The following is a 17959-nucleotide window of genomic DNA, read 5'->3' on the forward strand; positions in this document are numbered from 1 at the left end:
TGAATCTGGTTTTGTTGAACTCTGAACTTTGATGATCGACTGTGTCCATCACAAGGTGTCTTAAAAATAATAATAGTGATACTGAAGACTTGTATGATCTTTCCTGACTGTCCTGATCTTTCTTTTGGCTCCATCATCACTTTCAAATCTAAAGTCAAAAAACACAACAAAGACTTGTTTTCTCATTTGGCTCATCCAGGCTTCCATACTTTCATGTTTTCTCTCGTAGCTGTGTGTTAGCTTTGGAAGAAATGTTTGACTCTTCCTCACTTGAGATAAAAATGTAACAGTGCCATCACTTAATTAACAAACACAAAACAATGAAATACAAGCTAATCTTTTACAGTATTAGGAGACTGTTTAATGTTAGAATAAAGTGGAAATAAAGTATCTATTTCTTCACACTTTGCTAATATTTAAATGCTAATATCAGCTACAAACATCAGTTTATATTTGCCCAGTAAAACCTGAATATTTCACTCTTTGTGTGGTTTTCCTGGATGTTTATTTCACATGTAGCAGATTTTTGGCTGAACTGACCACAGACCTGCTGTATAACCCTGAATCTCAGTCACTGACTGACTGAGTGATGGAGTTACACCATTGGTCGGCCGGACCAGTATTGTAGTTTCCCCATTGGCTGTTGCTCTTTCCAAATAAATTGAACTGAAGCGTCTCACACGGAGGCTCCGACACTGACAGGAGCACCAACCCACAGATACAAAGGGACATGACGGATCCGTTTTACCAGTCTGCACGACAGCTAGCAGCTAGTTAGCATGGCTAGCGTCATTAGCATAGCCGTGCCATGCTGTGTGTAGCTCATAGACTGTATAATAATAATAAGGTGTAGCTGTGGTGGTTCTGGTTTAACAGCACCTTGCTGAGCAGGTGACAGATGAAAGACATCATGGCGACTGTTAGTCTAGCATGCTAATCCTACGTATACATGGATGAGATCATATGTTAACAGATAATTAGAATATTTGAAATCAAATAAGTTGTTTTTCAAATCAAACATCCCAAGATGAGTGAAAAGTCTTGTTCGTGACGTGATGGATCCATTTTACCAGTCTGCATGACAGCTAGTAGCTAGTTAGCATGGCTAGCGTCATTAGCATGCTAATAAAATGTTAGCCTAGCATGCTAATCCTACGTAAATATATGGATGAGATCATCTGCAGAGTGAAACAGATGAAAGAGTAGGGGGAGTAAACAGATAATTAGAATAGTTATAATTAAAATTAAAATAAGTTCTTTTTCAAATCAAACATCCGGAGATGAGCAGAAAGTCTTGTTCTTGCATTTATAACCTTTTTTTTGACTCAAACGTAGCTTAACCATGTCATGTGATGCTACTTTACCAGAAAATTGGAGATAAACATTTTAATATCCAGGAATTCACATTATAGACACCACTGAGCATACAGGGTCCAGACATAAACTGGGTTCTTATTTACACAGACGGTAGCTACTGTTAGCTTCTCATTATGAATGAGACGGAGTTAAATTAACCGTAAAATAAGTAGCCTGTTTGCTTTCATACTTATACAGTAAAGGAAGTAACGCGCCTCACGTCTGGGGATCCTACTGTCCTCCCCAGATGTCTGCAGACCCTCTGTGTGTGTTGCATTCTGGGACATTAGCGTCCGCCCGAAGCACAATGAAGAAACAACACATTTAGTGTGCGTGCTGTCTGAGTTTGTTAATTTTGTGGGTTTTTTTCCAGTGTGAAAGCTCGTCTGGAAGTCTGGATTTAGGATGCAGCTACTGACTTTTAGATTAAATCCAGACATTTGAGAATAATCTTTAAACTGATCTGAAAGCAAAAAGCAAAAAGATTTTGTCTTTATTTCAATTCTGAATTATCCCCACTGATCTCAAAATGATTTTTTTCTTCACGGATGTTTATTTTAAGTAGCTGTTTCTCCTCCTTTTTCACAGTAAAGTTGAAACTATTATCAACAAGTATTTCAAAAATGTCTCTTCAACCTTCCAAGAGACCAATTATCATAATTATGTAATTAGTTACTAATGCATCTGGTTCCTTTTTTTACTGTTTTTCTTTGTTACATAATCTGGGTATACTGTTAATATGTTTTATATGATTCAGGCAGAGGTTATGAATCAGTCTTCTTGGGGTTTCCCCCTCTCTCTCTCTCTCATTGCACATTTTTTTGTCTTTAATTTCAACTTGTTTAAATAAATAAAAGTCAAACTTTAAACTGTTAAAATCCTTTTTCTCCGCAGGTCTGTTTCTCAGTCAGTCAGTAGTTTCTCTCTCTCATAGTTTGTTTTTCTTCTTTCATGCAAACTGCTTCTAATTAAAACTGCCACTTTCATAATCTCATTACATGTAACATAATCTGGACTCATTCACATGTTTGTCAGACATTTAAAAAAAAAAAAAAAAAAAAAGACATGAAACTTTTGGTTGTGTGATCATTTGTTTGGCCTCTGGGTTTGGATCTGGTTCCCACGGTGAAAAAAACAGCTGTGATTGATGTCTGAAAGCTCTGAGTGTGTTTGTTTTGGTGAATTTGTCGAATCCTCAGAGGAATAATCTCTGAAATCAGACTGGAAAGTGGAAAGTCCAGTTTGTGTTTGCAGACTGACAGAGCAGAGGTCAAGGCGGGGCTCCGACTGTGTGTGTGTGTGTGTGTGTGTGTGTGTGTATCTTGCAGATTATTAGCAGTAAGTAGAGGCAGCTGTTGATCGGTCACTAAACCTCTTGTGTGGCTGTTTTAAAAACATCCATTCAGTGATAATCTGAGGTGATGTGTGTGTGGCAGGATACTGAATCCACATATGTCAAACCACACCCTGCTTTCTAAACGCACCAATCACAGCTGAGCAAAGAAGTCTGAACTCTTTCCTGAGGTACCAACAAGCTGAAAACCCTCTATAGACACCAAACCCCCAGGAACAGCAAACCGTGTAATCACAACTTCCAGATCCATCCCATGATGCACACTGGCCCAGAAAGCATTTTTCCCACATACAATTATTGGAAAAGGAGCAGCTGTATAAATGTTTCAGAGTGAAGTGACTCATTTTATTACCAGAATTTGATCCATTTGGTCCGATAACATTTGGAAAGTCTAGAAAAGCCACATAATTAAATTATTTTATCCCCATACAGGGAGCCAACCAGAAGTTAGATGACTCGGCCAGCAGACGTGATTGCTTTGAACCGTCTTGGCCGTAAAGTTTACATATAGATGGACGTAGCGAGGTGTGACATCACACATCAGTTTAATTGGAGCCGGTTTGAAGCCCAGAGTTGCAGCTTATGGTCGACGCCAGAACCTTCCAGATAAGGAAGGACTGAATGTTGCCTTTCACGATCTGGAAACACGACTCGCTCAGACCCAAGCTAACGCTAGCTCACTGGGAACAGAGTGCTGCACACTTGGGCTAATGTTAGCTACTTTAGCTAAATTGTGCTAACAGGGCAGGGATCATAATCAAGCAACTTAACTTAGTGAAACATTGTGACAGTAGTCAGACTCAGTCTGAGTCCTGGAGCCGAGGAGAGCAGCAGGTGAGCCAACTGTCAATCACAGCTGTCAATCAACACCAACATGGCAGACATCAAAGCTACTATAAGTCTTCAAATCTTAATAACGGAGCAATAATTTCCAAAAACAATTTCTCCTAGCTGTTCCAACTGACTCCCACTCAAAAAGCCTGAACTTCTCTCTAGAAACACTAAGTCATTGTTTTCAATGAGTCATTCTGGTCTCAATCTCCCTCTAATGAGTGTGCTGGTGATCGTTTTGGAAATTATTGCTCCATTAATTAGATTTGAAGATTTATAGTAGCTTTGATGTCTGCCGTGTGGGCGTTGATTGACAGCTGGAAGGTCCTGGTTCCAAACAGAAAAGATGGTGCCGACCATCAGCTGCAAGTCTGAGCTTCAAACCGGCTCAAATGGAAACCAACGAGTGACGTCTCACCTCGTTACGTCCATCTTTATATACAGTCTGTGACAAAAACATGTCCAGAGATTTAAAAAAAACCACTGTAGTTATTAAGTTCAATAACCTAAAATGAATTAGAAGTTAAAACACAAAGACAAACATCTAACTTGTGTGATCAGAGTGACTTCTTATGGAACAACATAGAAAACAAATCACAGACAACTACTGGTAAGAATCAAACTGGATTTCAGCTTTATTTCCTATGGAACAACATCTTTTTGGTTTTTGATCTCATTTTGTCATTTGTTTAAAAAAAGTTTGGGGGGGGTGGTGGTGGTGGGGGCGGGGGGTCAGGGAAAAATCATGCAAACAAGATCGAGTCAAAATGGATTCATCAGTCTTTCTGTTTGGCATGACGGTTTGTTCCCATCAGATTCTATTAGTCATATTACAGAGAAAATGATTATCATCATCATCATCATCATCATCATCATCAGAGGGGTCGAGTGTGATTCACTCCCTGTTCAGCTGATCTGAAAGACGTGTTTATCAGGAGGAAAAAGTTACTTGTCAACATCAATAATATGGGACAACTTGATGAAAAATCCTCTTTCACTAATTAGAAACCATTAATTTATGATTGTAAAGACACTGAATTTGGGTTTTGGATGAAATTTTTCACTTTTAAAGAGGAGACAACAGAAGTTCACGTACTTAGACTGGAGTTTCAGGAGTTTCTTTTCAGTGAAGCCAAATCTCCTCATATATACTTAATGTACTCCTACATTTCCCAGAAAGCCACAGGAGCACAGGCCAAACTGTTCAAGATGCTTAATCTTAATATTTTAAATTACTGAAATGTGTCAAAACATCTGAAAATGTTGTCAAGTTGTTCTTTTTTCAATAAATGGCAGCGAAACAAAGATTTGTTTGTTTTTCTCAAACTTTTGTCTCAAAAACGTCCTCAGTCCTCTGACTCCTGACAGACGTGAACAGGAAGTGAACTCTCAGAGCCCCGGTTCATATACACAAGTGTTTTTCCTTTACTGAGTCAAATTATTTCATCTCGGTCTCATCAAACCATCATATAGAAAATCCTGTAGTTTGTTTTCTTTTTTATATACAGCATTGGATCCATCTGCATTTTGAATGAAGAGTTGTCTCACTCAGATGAAAGTGACTTTACTTTTAATAACACAAACACGTCTGTAAGAGTTTAAACAGCAGTCAGTTCGACGGGATTCAATTATCAGATCCTATTATTGATAAATAAAGAGGTTGATACCAAAAATCTGAATGATGGGAAATACTTTCTGAAGTTTGATGAATGTAACATTTATAAAATGTTACATTTTGGAAACACTTTCAAACTTCAAGTAGTTGAAATCATCTCTTAAAAAGTGTATCGTTGCTGTTTCATGTCACAGTGGACGACAGAAAAAACTGGAGGCGTCTTGTCATAAATCATGAACCTTAAAACTGATATTTATTAAAAAAAATTACAACCTTAGCAGCAGATATTGCTTCATTATTACAAAAATGGTTCATTATATTAGTATGAATTAAAGGATAAGTCTGATGATTTGTCCAGAAACTATTAAAAACACGTCAGTGAGCGACATGTTCCTTCATCAGGAAGACTTTGGTCACGTTAAGTTTGTTTAGAAACAAATCATGTTTTCAGTCTCTGGAGAGCAGTTCTGTGTAAGGCAGACGCCACTGAGCATGTGTCAGTTTCGGTTAATCTCACTTCCGATGGACCGACACCCATTAACAGGTAACAGGTTGATTTTTAAGAAAAAATCCATTCAGTGATAATCTGAGGTGATGTGTGTGTGGCAGGATACTGAATCCACATATGTCAAACCACACCCTGCTTTCTAAATGCACCAATCACAGCTGAGCAAAGAAGTCTGAACTCTTTCCTGAGGTACCAACAAGCTGAAAACCCTCTATAGACACCAAACCCCCAGGAACAGCAAACCGTGTAATCACAACTTCCAGATCCATCCCATGATGCACACTGGCCCAGAAAGCATTTTTCCCACATACAATTATTGGAAAAGGAGCAGCTGTATAAATGTTTCAGAGTGAAGTGACTCATTTTATTACCAGAATTGAGAGCTGTGAGAGCTGTCCGCAGTCGGTGTTCAGAGCTAGCTTGTCTGCCCTGGTTAGCTTGACTTTTAGCTCATCCTTCTTCGCCTCAAAGTGTTTTCAACGTGTTAAGTCACAGTAGCTCTTGATATCATAACGTACTCGGGCTTGAGGTACTGAACTACCACACTGATTGGCAGCATATCGGTCTCAATCATTCGGCACACCAACTGGGTGATGGCCTAATAACAAAGTAACACAGCAGGATTAGTATGCTAGGCTAACAGTGTGTCAGCTGTGTGACTTTATATCTGTGACGTCTTTCAGAGCACACAAACACTGTAAACACACCTGTCACCTGCCCAATACACTGCTGTTAAACCACAGACACCACAGCTACACCTTATTTTTATACAGTCTATGGGCTGCACACAGCACAGCACGGCTATGCTAACGATGCTAGCCATGCTTACTAGCTGCTAGCCACCGTGCAGGTTGGTAAAATAGATCCGGCACGTCTCTTTGTACCTGCGGGTTGGTGCTCCTGTCAGTGTCGGAGCCTCCGTGTGAGACGCTTCAGTTGGTAAATTTGCGTTTTTAAAACTTATGTTGGGGCTTTACTCACTGTCACTCCCTCAAGGTACCAAAATTTGGCACCGATTGATAAAACGTGAATAATGATAAGTAACAAGTTCAGTACCCAACTCAAATATGCAAATTAACCTAGAGACCGACATGCATAACCGGTCAAAAATATTCTTACTGGTTAACTGCAGACATGCCTAGATTACAGCTTCTCTTGCTACACAACAATGTAGTAGCTTAAAACAGAACTACTCTCCGGGGACTGAAAACATGATCTTTGGAGCCGTTTCTAAATAAACTAACATGACCAAACTCTTCATAATGAAGCATTATGTCACCCAGTGCAGCCATGTGACTCACTGATGTGTTGTTAATAGTTTTTTGTACAACGGAGGAATAAGGCTTTAAATACACACACAATACTTCAACTACTACTAGATCAATTTATTGTTGGTTTGGCTCCGAAAGAAGAGATTTGTTGACAGTAAGAAAAATAAAGAAAACCACTGGCCTTATCCTTTAATAGTTTTCATACTAGTTACCTTTAACCTCTGGCATTAATGAATTTACTAACTGAACATTTTGGGTGAAATTCATGACAAGCAGGAGATATGTACAAAATATTTCCACATGTGAAGGTCGAGTTAAGTGAAACGTTTCTGTCATTTATTGGATTTTGAAAGTGCTGACAGATTTATTACAAAATAACTTATTGCTGGAGCAGCGACTCGCATACATAACTTGAAAAAGTTGGCAAAAAATTGATTAAAGATGAATAATAAGACAACCAGCATGTTTCCTACTTGTTAATAAGAATCAGAATCACAATAAATAAATGAGTACAGACTGGACTGCTGCTCAGTGGTTTGTGAACTCTTACAGACGTTTGTGTGATTAGAACAAAGGTGTTTTCTTGCAGTGAAACATCTCTGAGTTTTTGGTTTTGACTGCAGATTTACATCCACACTCTGTTGGTCTTTGGGAAGAGAAGTTACAGTTTTTCAGATTATTATAATTAAAGCTTTTTTAACTCTCAGGCACAAAAACCTATTTGGTGTTTATGTGATAACTGTGCTTTTACCCTCACTCGTTTTAATACAAAGTGTATCGTAATGACACAGGACTATTTACACATCTGAGATTGCTTGTGAATGGAGTCAAAGTTGCATTGCGTAGCAAATATACTCTATGAGACAACACTTATCATGAGAGCGATGAGAACGTCTTTTACAAAACATGATTTGCCCTTTTGGATTTTATGACATTTGTTACTCAGGTGATCGGATGTCGTCTTTATACTCGTTTTAAATTAAAAGCGAGCAGATGGAACACACTGTAAGAAATGTTCAACCTGAAAATGAGGAAAAAAAAAAACAACCGACTTTAACCTTTAGTACACTTTTAAACACATGCTGTGTCGAATTCAAACATATTTATCACATTTCTGTATGAACTGTTGGAATATTTCTATAAGAAATCACGTCCATTAACTCTTCTGTGTTTCCTTCGCTGTCCGCCATCTTTCCAAACATCAGAGCTGAAAAAATTAAATAATCAACATTTTAAAACAAAGTGCCCGAAGCATGATATGAGCAAGAAGATAAATATAATTTATGTTTCTTTTGTCCTTTCTTTTTCTTTTGTTTTTTTTGGGGTTGTTTTTTTGTTGTTTTTTTTTACAATACATACTCCTTGTTGTTCATTTTGTGTTGTAAAAGTCGAGCATCGTCCTCAGGCGCTCGTGTTGTTGCTTGTTGTGCATTCTCAGTCTGTTTGCTTTGGTCGCGCCCTCCTTTGGCATCGCTGTTGCAAAAAGAAAAAAAAAGAAACCGAGAAGTAAAGCTACGGACAGACATCAGTCTGAATTTTTTGGTATTTCACTGTTTTTGTTTTTTTTTTTTTGTCTCAGTTTCTAGAAAGAGTTTTCTTTGGAGGGAAACCTGATGAGGATTCCCAAAAGTCTCCAATAAATATCTTTGTCCCAAAAAACTTTTAAGTTTGTTAGTCCGACTCCTCCTCTGTCTGAAAGTTCTTCTTCTCTGCTGGAAAATAAAAGGGATCTTTGGTTTGGTTGAATCTGAATTCTCTCCAGCAGGATGAACGTGGCGTTAACGTCGCTCCCGTCCACCAGTCAGTCAGTAAAGTCAGTAAACTGGAAATAGTCAAGACTATGTTCATGGTCATCACATGTCGGCTGGATCTGAAAACACTCTTCATGTGTGAAAACAACCTGCATCCACACTGAGACTCCTGAACTAAAGGAAAACAGCTGAAACGTTTCTTCTTCTTCGTCCTTTTTTAGGTGAGAAACAAACGTGTTCAGATCTCCATCATCATCTGTACTGTGTTTTATTACAGAATAACTCCTGATTAGTTCTCATTTACAGAATCAATCAATAAAAACAGGTGTTTTATTCAGGTTTATAAATGCTACTTGTTTAGCTGATACTGAGACGTGTGTTTGATCATGAAGTCACCTGACAAAACGTAAAAGCAGCTTAATGACACCACCTGAACTCTGGTTCTTTACTGACTTTTACAATGAGTTGAGTTATATTATTACATTTATTTAACTTGGTTTACTTCATCTTACACACCAGACGGCAACAGAAAACATTTATCTTTCATGTCCTCACTCGACCTTCTCACAGGTTATCAAATTAAAACATTGCACAGATTCACGTCACTACGGGACCCGGCGCTGTTTTTAGCGCTTCGGTGCTTTAGTGAAGCTCCAGCAGCCGTTCAAATGACACAAATCTGCAGCAGTGTTTTTTTATTATGATTATATGATTATTTTAACTGGTCTCACTATAGACATCTTACAGTGTGTGGTGAAATAATATCAGTGAATCAATAAATAAATACTCCTCATTTATACAAACTTCTGTTAAACTATTTTTGTTCAGTAAGTTTCTGAATGGATGGAAGCTTCTAAAGCTCTGCTGACGTTGCTTTTGATGGGACTTCCCAGTAAAATATAAGTATTTTTTACATTTATCCGCAAAAAAAAATTCATTTCCAGGTGACAAAGAGGCTTCAGTGTGGATGGAAGGTCAAAACGGAGAGAAAAAGATGTGTTTTCAAATGTAGCCGCCTCAACGTGGCCGAGGTGTCAGTCAGTAAACAGTCGGGGGGGGTTAATCCACCTCGATGGACTCGCTGCTCTCGTTCACCGGTTTACACTCGTTGGGGAGTCGCTGATGGCGGCTGAGCTGAGTGGCCTGTGTGAAGCTGCGGTCGCAACGCTCGCACCTGACAAACACACAAACAAACACACACATATATATATATATATAGAGAGAGAGAAACACACACATAGAGAAAGAGAAACAAACAGGAAGAGCAGACAGATGAGACACACACAGACGTTACTTAAAGTGCTTTTCATGTACAGAAGGTCAGACATCTGAACAGCACAAATACACAAATACACAGATAAAAACCTTTAGATCTGTCAACACACACACACACACACACACACACACACACACACACACACACACACACACACACACACACACGTTGCAGTTAACTCTAATATCCAGTGACAGTATAAAGTGTGTGTGAGGCCCAGCGGAGCAGCAAGCTGTAATTGTTGCCCTGATCCTCACAACCTGACCGACAAATTACACACACACACGCTCCACCTGTCAATAATCTATCTAGCGGGCTGGGGAGGGTATTCCCACCTCACACACACACACACACACACACACACACACACACACACACACACACACACACACACACGGACATATCCAGGCCTGATAAGGCAGTGTCACTGTCACTTTCAATAGAAAGAGAGAAGAGAGGGAGCTTTTAGTGTGAGCTGGAGGGGGTTGTTGGGAGGCAGTTAAATGTATATAAATGTGTGTGTGTGTGTGTGTGTGTGTGTGTGTGTGTGTGTGTGTGTGTGGAGGAGGGGGGGGGGGCTCTTCAAAGAGAAAGCTGTGTTGAGCTATTGGATTTAGCAGCCCTGAAACAAGACTAACATGCTGTTAGATAGATTGCAGGGGGAGGAGGAGGAGGAGGAGGAGGAGGAGGAGGAGGAGGGTTGTTAGTTAGATAAGGGAGGAAGGACATTTTATTGTATTGAAGCTCGAGCCAGCGTGGACTGAACATCTGGAAGCTCTTTAACTTGAATCTGTCCTCATAAAGACTCATAAACACATTACAAACCAACAATCAGCATGTTTACACTCCAGTCACCTGCTTACTGATGTTTACATGTTTACATCAGTGAGAAACCTGCTGAACACCAGCGTCTGCTGGACAAACATCATTTATTCAGACGTAGAGACGCTATTTTAAGTTTCTCTTATAGTGATTTGAATCCCAGTTTGTCTAGACATCATCTCCTGCACCTTCACATCTCCACTGAAACTGACACAGACTGTCAAAGTAATTATTCCATCAGCCAGATAGTTGCTGATTAATCTTCCGTCGATCAACTAATTGATTAATAGACAGATGGTTGCAGCTCTGGTCCGTGTGCAGCAGGATTTACTCTGCCAGTGATTATTGTGAAATGAACTGATATTGGTCCAACATTTCTGTTTTGAAATACTGACAGGACTGAGCTGTAATAATTAAGCAATAATAAACACTTTTCATCAAAATGATCCAGCTCTGAAAACATCTTACAGATTCTCTATAAATATAAATGTGGACATAAAACATGAAGTTTAAAATGACCTTTGAACCCAAACCAGAGAGCACAAAGTCTTTCATTCAGTCAGTAAACTTTCTATATTCTGGTGAAGTTAAACGTGTAACGCTCCTCTACATGATCACTTTATTAACAGCATTAACAGAAACTATATGAGATCTCACCATCGTACAACTGTGATTTTAATTCATTTAATGATCTTTCCTAAATGAACGTATGGCAGATTGAGTAAATATGTGTCAGAGTTTGCACGAGACGTCTCACAGTCTTGTAAACAGCAGTATTTGTTCTGGAAAGACTTTTAGCAGATGTTTTTTTTTTTTTTTTTACATTTGAGTGCTTCTCATTTTGTAAATTTTCTTACAGCACGAGAAAAAGAAAACAGACCTCTGACTGAACTGAACTGCTCTGCCCTCAAGGTGGACCGTTCCTGCTCTTATTTGTCTGTAAATCTACAAAACCGCAGCAGCTACCGACATCAAAGCTCCTCTGAAGCTTCTCTGTCACAGCGACTTATCCAGCAGGACAGACATAAAGACGGTTCTCCGGCACAACAAAGAGCAGATTTTGAAACGAGGCGGCTGCATACCGCTGGCCATCGACCAGCCGGCGTCTCTTACTGGCCGCCTTCCTTCTTTTCTCAGCGGGGGGAAAAATAACGTTGAGCAGTTTGTCCTGATGAAATGACAGAGACGGCTTTAATCACTTTCCCCTCAAGGATCAGTGAAGTTTCATCTCACCTCTTATCTTAATCTCTTCTGTACGACGGGACAGAAGGAGGAGTAAACAAGAACAGACTGACTGACGGGACACATGTACCAGAAACCTCTTCATTAACCGTGATGTTAAAATCGACCGTGTGGATCACTGAGGCAGCTGCTCACACAAAACTACAAGTGTCACTTCTTTCTCCCAGAATGTGTGTGTTTGAGGTGAACCAGTAGCTCCGCTCAGGTAGAGTTTACACTGAATGAAGATTTCTGACTTTAATCCAATAGTTTCCTGTAATGTGAAAGTGTTGCTTAGTGCTGAACACACAGAGAATAACATACAATAAATCAATAAAGCAAATGTTCTCTACCTGATCAGCACCAAACAGCAGACACATTAATAAGAGACTAGCTGGAGAAGAAAGAGGAACATAAAAACAGATTCATATGTACCTTTTAGTCTTTGAAGGCATCCTCAGTAAACATCCTGTCTACCTCTGAAATGCTTCTTCTCTACAGACGGTCTGATCTCTAGATGGATCATCTTCAGCGTCTCCAGACTCAGAATTTGGCAAAAACTGAATTTTTCTACTATCGGCTTGAAATAATTTACAAGATAAACTTGATTTGGAAACGTTGCCTTCATACCAGACACTGAAACAACAACTCAGTTCATGAGATGTTATTGTTTTAAATAAATAAGCTTCTCAACATCTTTTAAGCTGATATGTTGAACTTGTTAGCAAACAGTTGCTTTTATTTCCACATCCAGCAGTTACGGAGCAACATTATCATTCATGTGGAGTCGTGTTTCTGTCTAATATTCACTCTCTTTTAGCTTCTGTTTTTGAAATATCTGGCTCTTTAGCTGCTAAATGCTCCACTATGTTCACCAGCTAGTCTACAGCTAACTGTGTCTGTTTGCTGTTTGCTGCTGAGCAGGTAGTGTACAGTGACTTTTTACAGCTTTTTCTCTGAAAACGACGCTATGAGAGAACTGAGAGTGAAGCAAAACAATTAAGTTGCAGCCGGACAGATAAACAATAAGCTGAAACTCACTATAAAGGTCCGTAAAGCTGAGAGGAGCTGCAGAGTCACTGATAATTCTCTGTGGGTTCATCGCTACATCAACATCAAGCTGGAGGGGCTGTTGGGTGCTTTATCTGTAACCTCCTATTACAAGATTCTGATTTACTGATTTATTTTTGTAGGAAGATGTGTTAAATTATGTTACAAAGGCCAAGAGGAACAAAGTTAGATCTCTCTTTAAAATACAGATTAAAAAACAGAAACAAAAGTCCAAACTGTTAGTTTTGAACCCTGACCCAGACTAAAGAAAGCAGGAACATCTCAAATCCATCTTAAATCAGCTTATCAAACACAAACCTTCCTGTTTTGCTTTCTTCAGTCCTCAGAGGGATGTTTAATGTTTCGTTGTGTGAGTATTTTCTTGTGAGAAACTGAACAGAAAACAGTAGAAGAGGGAATAACAGAGCAGCGGAGAGTATCAGCGGCGGTTTGACAGCCTCCACAGTCCAGCGAGCATCGGTGCTGCAAAAGCTGCCGACCACACAGAATCCCTGCCTCCCGTCTCCTCACTGAGAAAATAAAGTTGAGCGTTTTCTCCCTGACAAAGTGACAGTGGCAGCTTTAATCTATCCGCCACACCGTCCAAAAGGAGATAACTCCCCGAGGCCATCGATCTGCTAAAGATTTCTGACGCCCCGTCCGTGATTGTCTTTGTCCCGCTCTGCCTCCGCCGAGACTCTGAAGTGCTGATGAAAAGGTTCGGGGGTGGGGGGGTGGGGGGGTTTCCTCCGATTGCTTATTAAAGAACGCTGATTTGCTTTAACCGGATTTCTCGCCCCGGCGCTTGTCGTTTCACTTTTTACACCGTGATCTCTTGTTCCTCCGCGCGTTTCCTCTCTCGTTTTCTTTTAGCACCTTCTGGCTCCGCCGCGTCGATGACGAGTTCACGTTTCTCTGATTGCTTATTAAGAACGTTAATTTGTTTCCACCGGTTTCCCCCTGACGCCTGTCCTCTAGACGTCCCACAACTCAAAGCCCTAATTTTGTTTTCTTCAATTTCTTTTTTATATCTCTTACTCTTTTCACTCCCTCGTGCCCTTTTTTCCCTGGATGCTGACCTCTGCGTCCGCTGGGGGAATCTTTATTGTCCTGCTGCTGCTGACAGGATGACAATGTGACAACAGCAGCCTCCACAAACCCCCTAATTGCAGTGTGGCTTGCCCTCTAATTATATCAGTAAAAAAAATATGGAAATGAGCGGTCGGCCGTGCAGAGATTCATTAGCAGGCTGCTGACCGTCATGATGGAGCTGCTTCTGTATTTACACTCAACGTTGTGGGCATTTCAGCTGATGCAAAGTGATTTATAACAAGAACAAGAGGAGACTTTCCTCCACGGTCAACGTCACAGGCAGCACATAGTAAAGAGTGCAAAGGTCAGAGGTCACAGCAGCCTTGACATGTCTGCAGAGAGATCATGAATAATGGAAAAACAGGTGTAGAGAGAAATAAGGAGCTGCTGAACAAGACAAATATTTTGGGGCCTTAAAGTGAATTCTGGTTCCTGCCTGGTTTAATATGCAGAACTAAAACACAATAATATTAAAATATACACGACAGCCAAAGATGGTCAATATTTATAATTTGTGCACAAGCTGTATGTCCCGATGGACTCTCCACACTGTCATCTGCTCTCATTAAAATGTATTCTTTTATGTGAAAAAACACGATTTCCAGCTTATAAATAATCAGTTTTATCTCAGTCAGAGTCTGTTTTCACCTTTCATTTAGTACAACAGAATAATAATATTAATAATAATATTAATCAAGGTTCAATAACTGATCTTTCTTTTCCTTTTGTTAAGAAATTAGCTATAAAAATGATTATTATTCTAGTTATAATATTCAGAGGTGAATGAGAATTCATATACATGTATTTATATAAATACTGTCTGTTTTAAGACGTCAGTCTTTTCTTTTTCATTTGATGGAAAATGTAAAATCAGCTACATTAATCACTGACATGTCAACCTGTTTAATAATTAATCCTTAACTAAACTTAATATAAATAGATAGATAGACTGATATATAAATAGATAGATAGACAGATAGATAGATAGATAGATAGATAGATAGATAGATAGATAGAGATAGATAGATAGATAGATAGATAGATAGATAGATAGATAGATAGATAGATAGATAGATCCACTCATTATACTGCGTTTGTATCGGTGATGGTTGAGCATTGAACCAACACTGAACAATGATCCTTATTATTGATAATTATGAGTATTTCTCAGCCCTTTAATGTCAGTGAGGTGATTAATAATCATTGAGCTTCATGTTGTTGTCAGACTGCAGCTCTATGACGATGAAGCTGTTTGGTTTCTATTGATTCAGCAGAATTTAACATAAAGAGTTAAAAAAAAGGAGATCATGAATTTAATGTTTGCTCTTTTTATTATTATATTATTATATTTACCTTAATGTTGCACTCTACAGTGACTATTGCTGCTGTCATGTAAAGGTATTTAATGGAAGTCACCAGATGTTTTAATCAAAAGAGGAGATAACTCTGGTGAATAAAGAGACTTCCTGTAACTGCTTCACAATAAAAGCCTGTCAGTAGTTTGCCAGCAGACATTTTATCATCATTATTATTATTGTTACTGTGAAGCAGTATATAGATATAGATGGATATGATATTAAGTTATAGTAGGTGGTTGTTGTCACTTTTCATTTAAAGTCAAACTATTGTTCAAACATAGTTAAATGTTATCATCCCGACACATCGCTCTGTCTGTAAACTAGACTGTTGTTGCTCTGTTTGAGTTCAACGAGCCGTGAAGAACAGATAAGTGACTCCAAAGCATCTGTGAAACAAAGATTATGTAGCATTTTACACCAGCGACAGCAGCGTAACAGATACTGGTGAGGCTGTTTGCCTTCGTGCCTTTTTAGATCAGAAGCAGCTCTGTGCTGAAAACCCGCTAGGAGCAGCATCGGTCGCTATAGAAACCAGTAAGATGATCAAACACGGTTCAGGAAGGCCAGTTTGAGTAATTGATATGTTTTCAGTTTAAAGCCTGCATCATGGTTTATTATTAATATAAATAGCAATTGATCTGCCGGTTATTTTCTTGATTAATCAATTGTTTAGTCAATGAAACGTTATCAATAGTAAAGAAATGGCATAAAAGAGCCCACAGTGAAGTCTAACAGTCCAAAACCACAAGATTATTGTACATTACCCTCACATTTGGCATTTTTGCTTGAAAAATGACTGAAACGATTAATCGATTATCTAAATAGTTGCCAATTAAATTTCTTTTGACTAATTGATTAATTGACTAATTGTTGCAGCTCTATTTATTACTTATTGATACCATAAGAAAGGATTTTACAACTCTTTTAGCTGAGACCAGCTGTGGTCTTATTGAACTGAATATGGACACTTTGATTTGACACAATGCTAATATAATACCTTACAGTAACGTTACCATGACGATAAATCTGAGTCGTCTGGAACAACGTCAAATCTATATTCAAGTATTATAGTTAATAATTAAGTATTATAGTTAATAATAAAGTATTATAGTTAATAATAAAGTATTATAGTTTAGGCCACATGTGTAACATTCATTCAAACCTTTTTATGTGTGTGTTGTTTTTAAAGCAGTAGCAGGAAGTGATGGTGAGGGCGTCAGTAGGCGGTGAAGAGGGTGTCAGTAGGTGTTAGCTGGGTGTCATAACTAAGTGAAGCTGGTCAGTCTGCAGCCAGCAGTGGGAGCAGTGGGAGCAGAGGGGGGGTTGGGTGGGTTGGGGGGTACTCACTGTTACTTACTTGAACGGCTTCTCTCCAGTGTGCGTGCGGATGTGGTTGTTGAGCGTGGTGGCGCCGGCGAACGCCCGGCCGCAGTATCCACATTTGAAGGGTCGGTCGCTGGAGTGAGTCACCACGTGATTCCTCAACTCTGACGGCTGAGAGAAGGACAGCGAGCAATGGCCACACTGGTACGGCCTGAGAGAGAGAGACAGACAGACAGGTGAGAGAGAGACAGGTGAGAGAGAGAGAGAGAGGTGAGAGAGAGACAGGTTGACAGGTTCATTAAAGTTTTAATGCTGAGCTCCTGAACTCCAGTCTTCATATATTGTCTTTCTTGATCATATTTAGTACAATCTATGCTTGCATGTATAATAGTCTCCTCAGCCATCTGGAAATGTAATATGTGCATATATCGGTATCGACAATCGGCCACGATGAGTTGGAAATATCGACATATCGGATATCGGCAAAAAATCCAATATCGTGCATCCCTAAATATTAAAGTAAGAAACAACTGGAAGTAGACAAGATAAGAAATATCATAAACAACAAGAAAGTAGTGCAACAGTCAAAAGGTTAAAGGGGCTCAAGTGTTCACCAAAGAGTTTTCAGACGTTTCTTGAATAAATATCTAGTTAGAAGCTCTAAACAAACAGCTGAATAACATAAAGACAAACGTTACAGAGACCTTCATCAACAAGGAAGAATTTATTTTACTCATACATGAAATATCAATCCAGTTGATCTGACTGGTATTGTGTAGTGTTGCTGCTTTGTGGTTGTATATAGTAATCCTGTTTCTCCATATCATTCCTGTTATTGTATCTACTCTGCATCTACGTCATCTAACACATGTGTGTCGAGGGTCTAAGAAAAGATTGTGTCACATGTTCTACAAATGATAAAACTTGAGATTCCTGAGCTGTATAAATAAACTCGACTTGACAGCCAAACAAGACGAGTGGACACACACACACACACACACACACACACACGCACGTCACGAAAAAAAGAAAATAAACAGACAAGACACACACACACACATAGATAAACGCACACAAATATACAAAAGACAAAAAAACACTTCCAGGGATACAAACACACATTAAGACACA

General features: G+C 39.1%; 1 protein-coding gene across 10 annotated transcripts in view; it reads right to left on the reverse strand.

The window, feature by feature from the left end:
* prdm6 (PR domain containing 6) overlaps window positions 1–17959 on the reverse strand; it is a 132877-nt gene that overhangs the window by 4028 nt on the left and 110890 nt on the right. For 3 of the 10 annotated variants that reach the window (XM_044333216.1, XM_044333207.1, XM_044333276.1), the window contains 3 exons: window positions 16863–17039; window positions 8295–8408; window positions 7056–8142 (listed from right to left, as the gene is read on the reverse strand). In XM_044333216.1, the coding sequence (XP_044189151.1) occupies window positions 8073–8142; window positions 8295–8408; window positions 16863–17039 (361 nt within the window). In that variant the 3' untranslated portion in view covers window positions 7056–8072. Of the gene's footprint in view, window positions 1–7055; window positions 8143–8259; window positions 9861–16852; window positions 17040–17959 lie in introns of those variants that run through there. The other 7 variants (XR_006398791.1, XR_006398792.1, XM_044333253.1 and 4 more) reach the window with 5 other exon arrangements.

This window comes from Thunnus albacares, chromosome 2, assembly GCF_914725855.1.
Source record: "Thunnus albacares chromosome 2, fThuAlb1.1, whole genome shotgun sequence".
Taxonomy (NCBI): Eukaryota; Metazoa; Chordata; class Actinopteri; order Scombriformes; family Scombridae; genus Thunnus; species Thunnus albacares.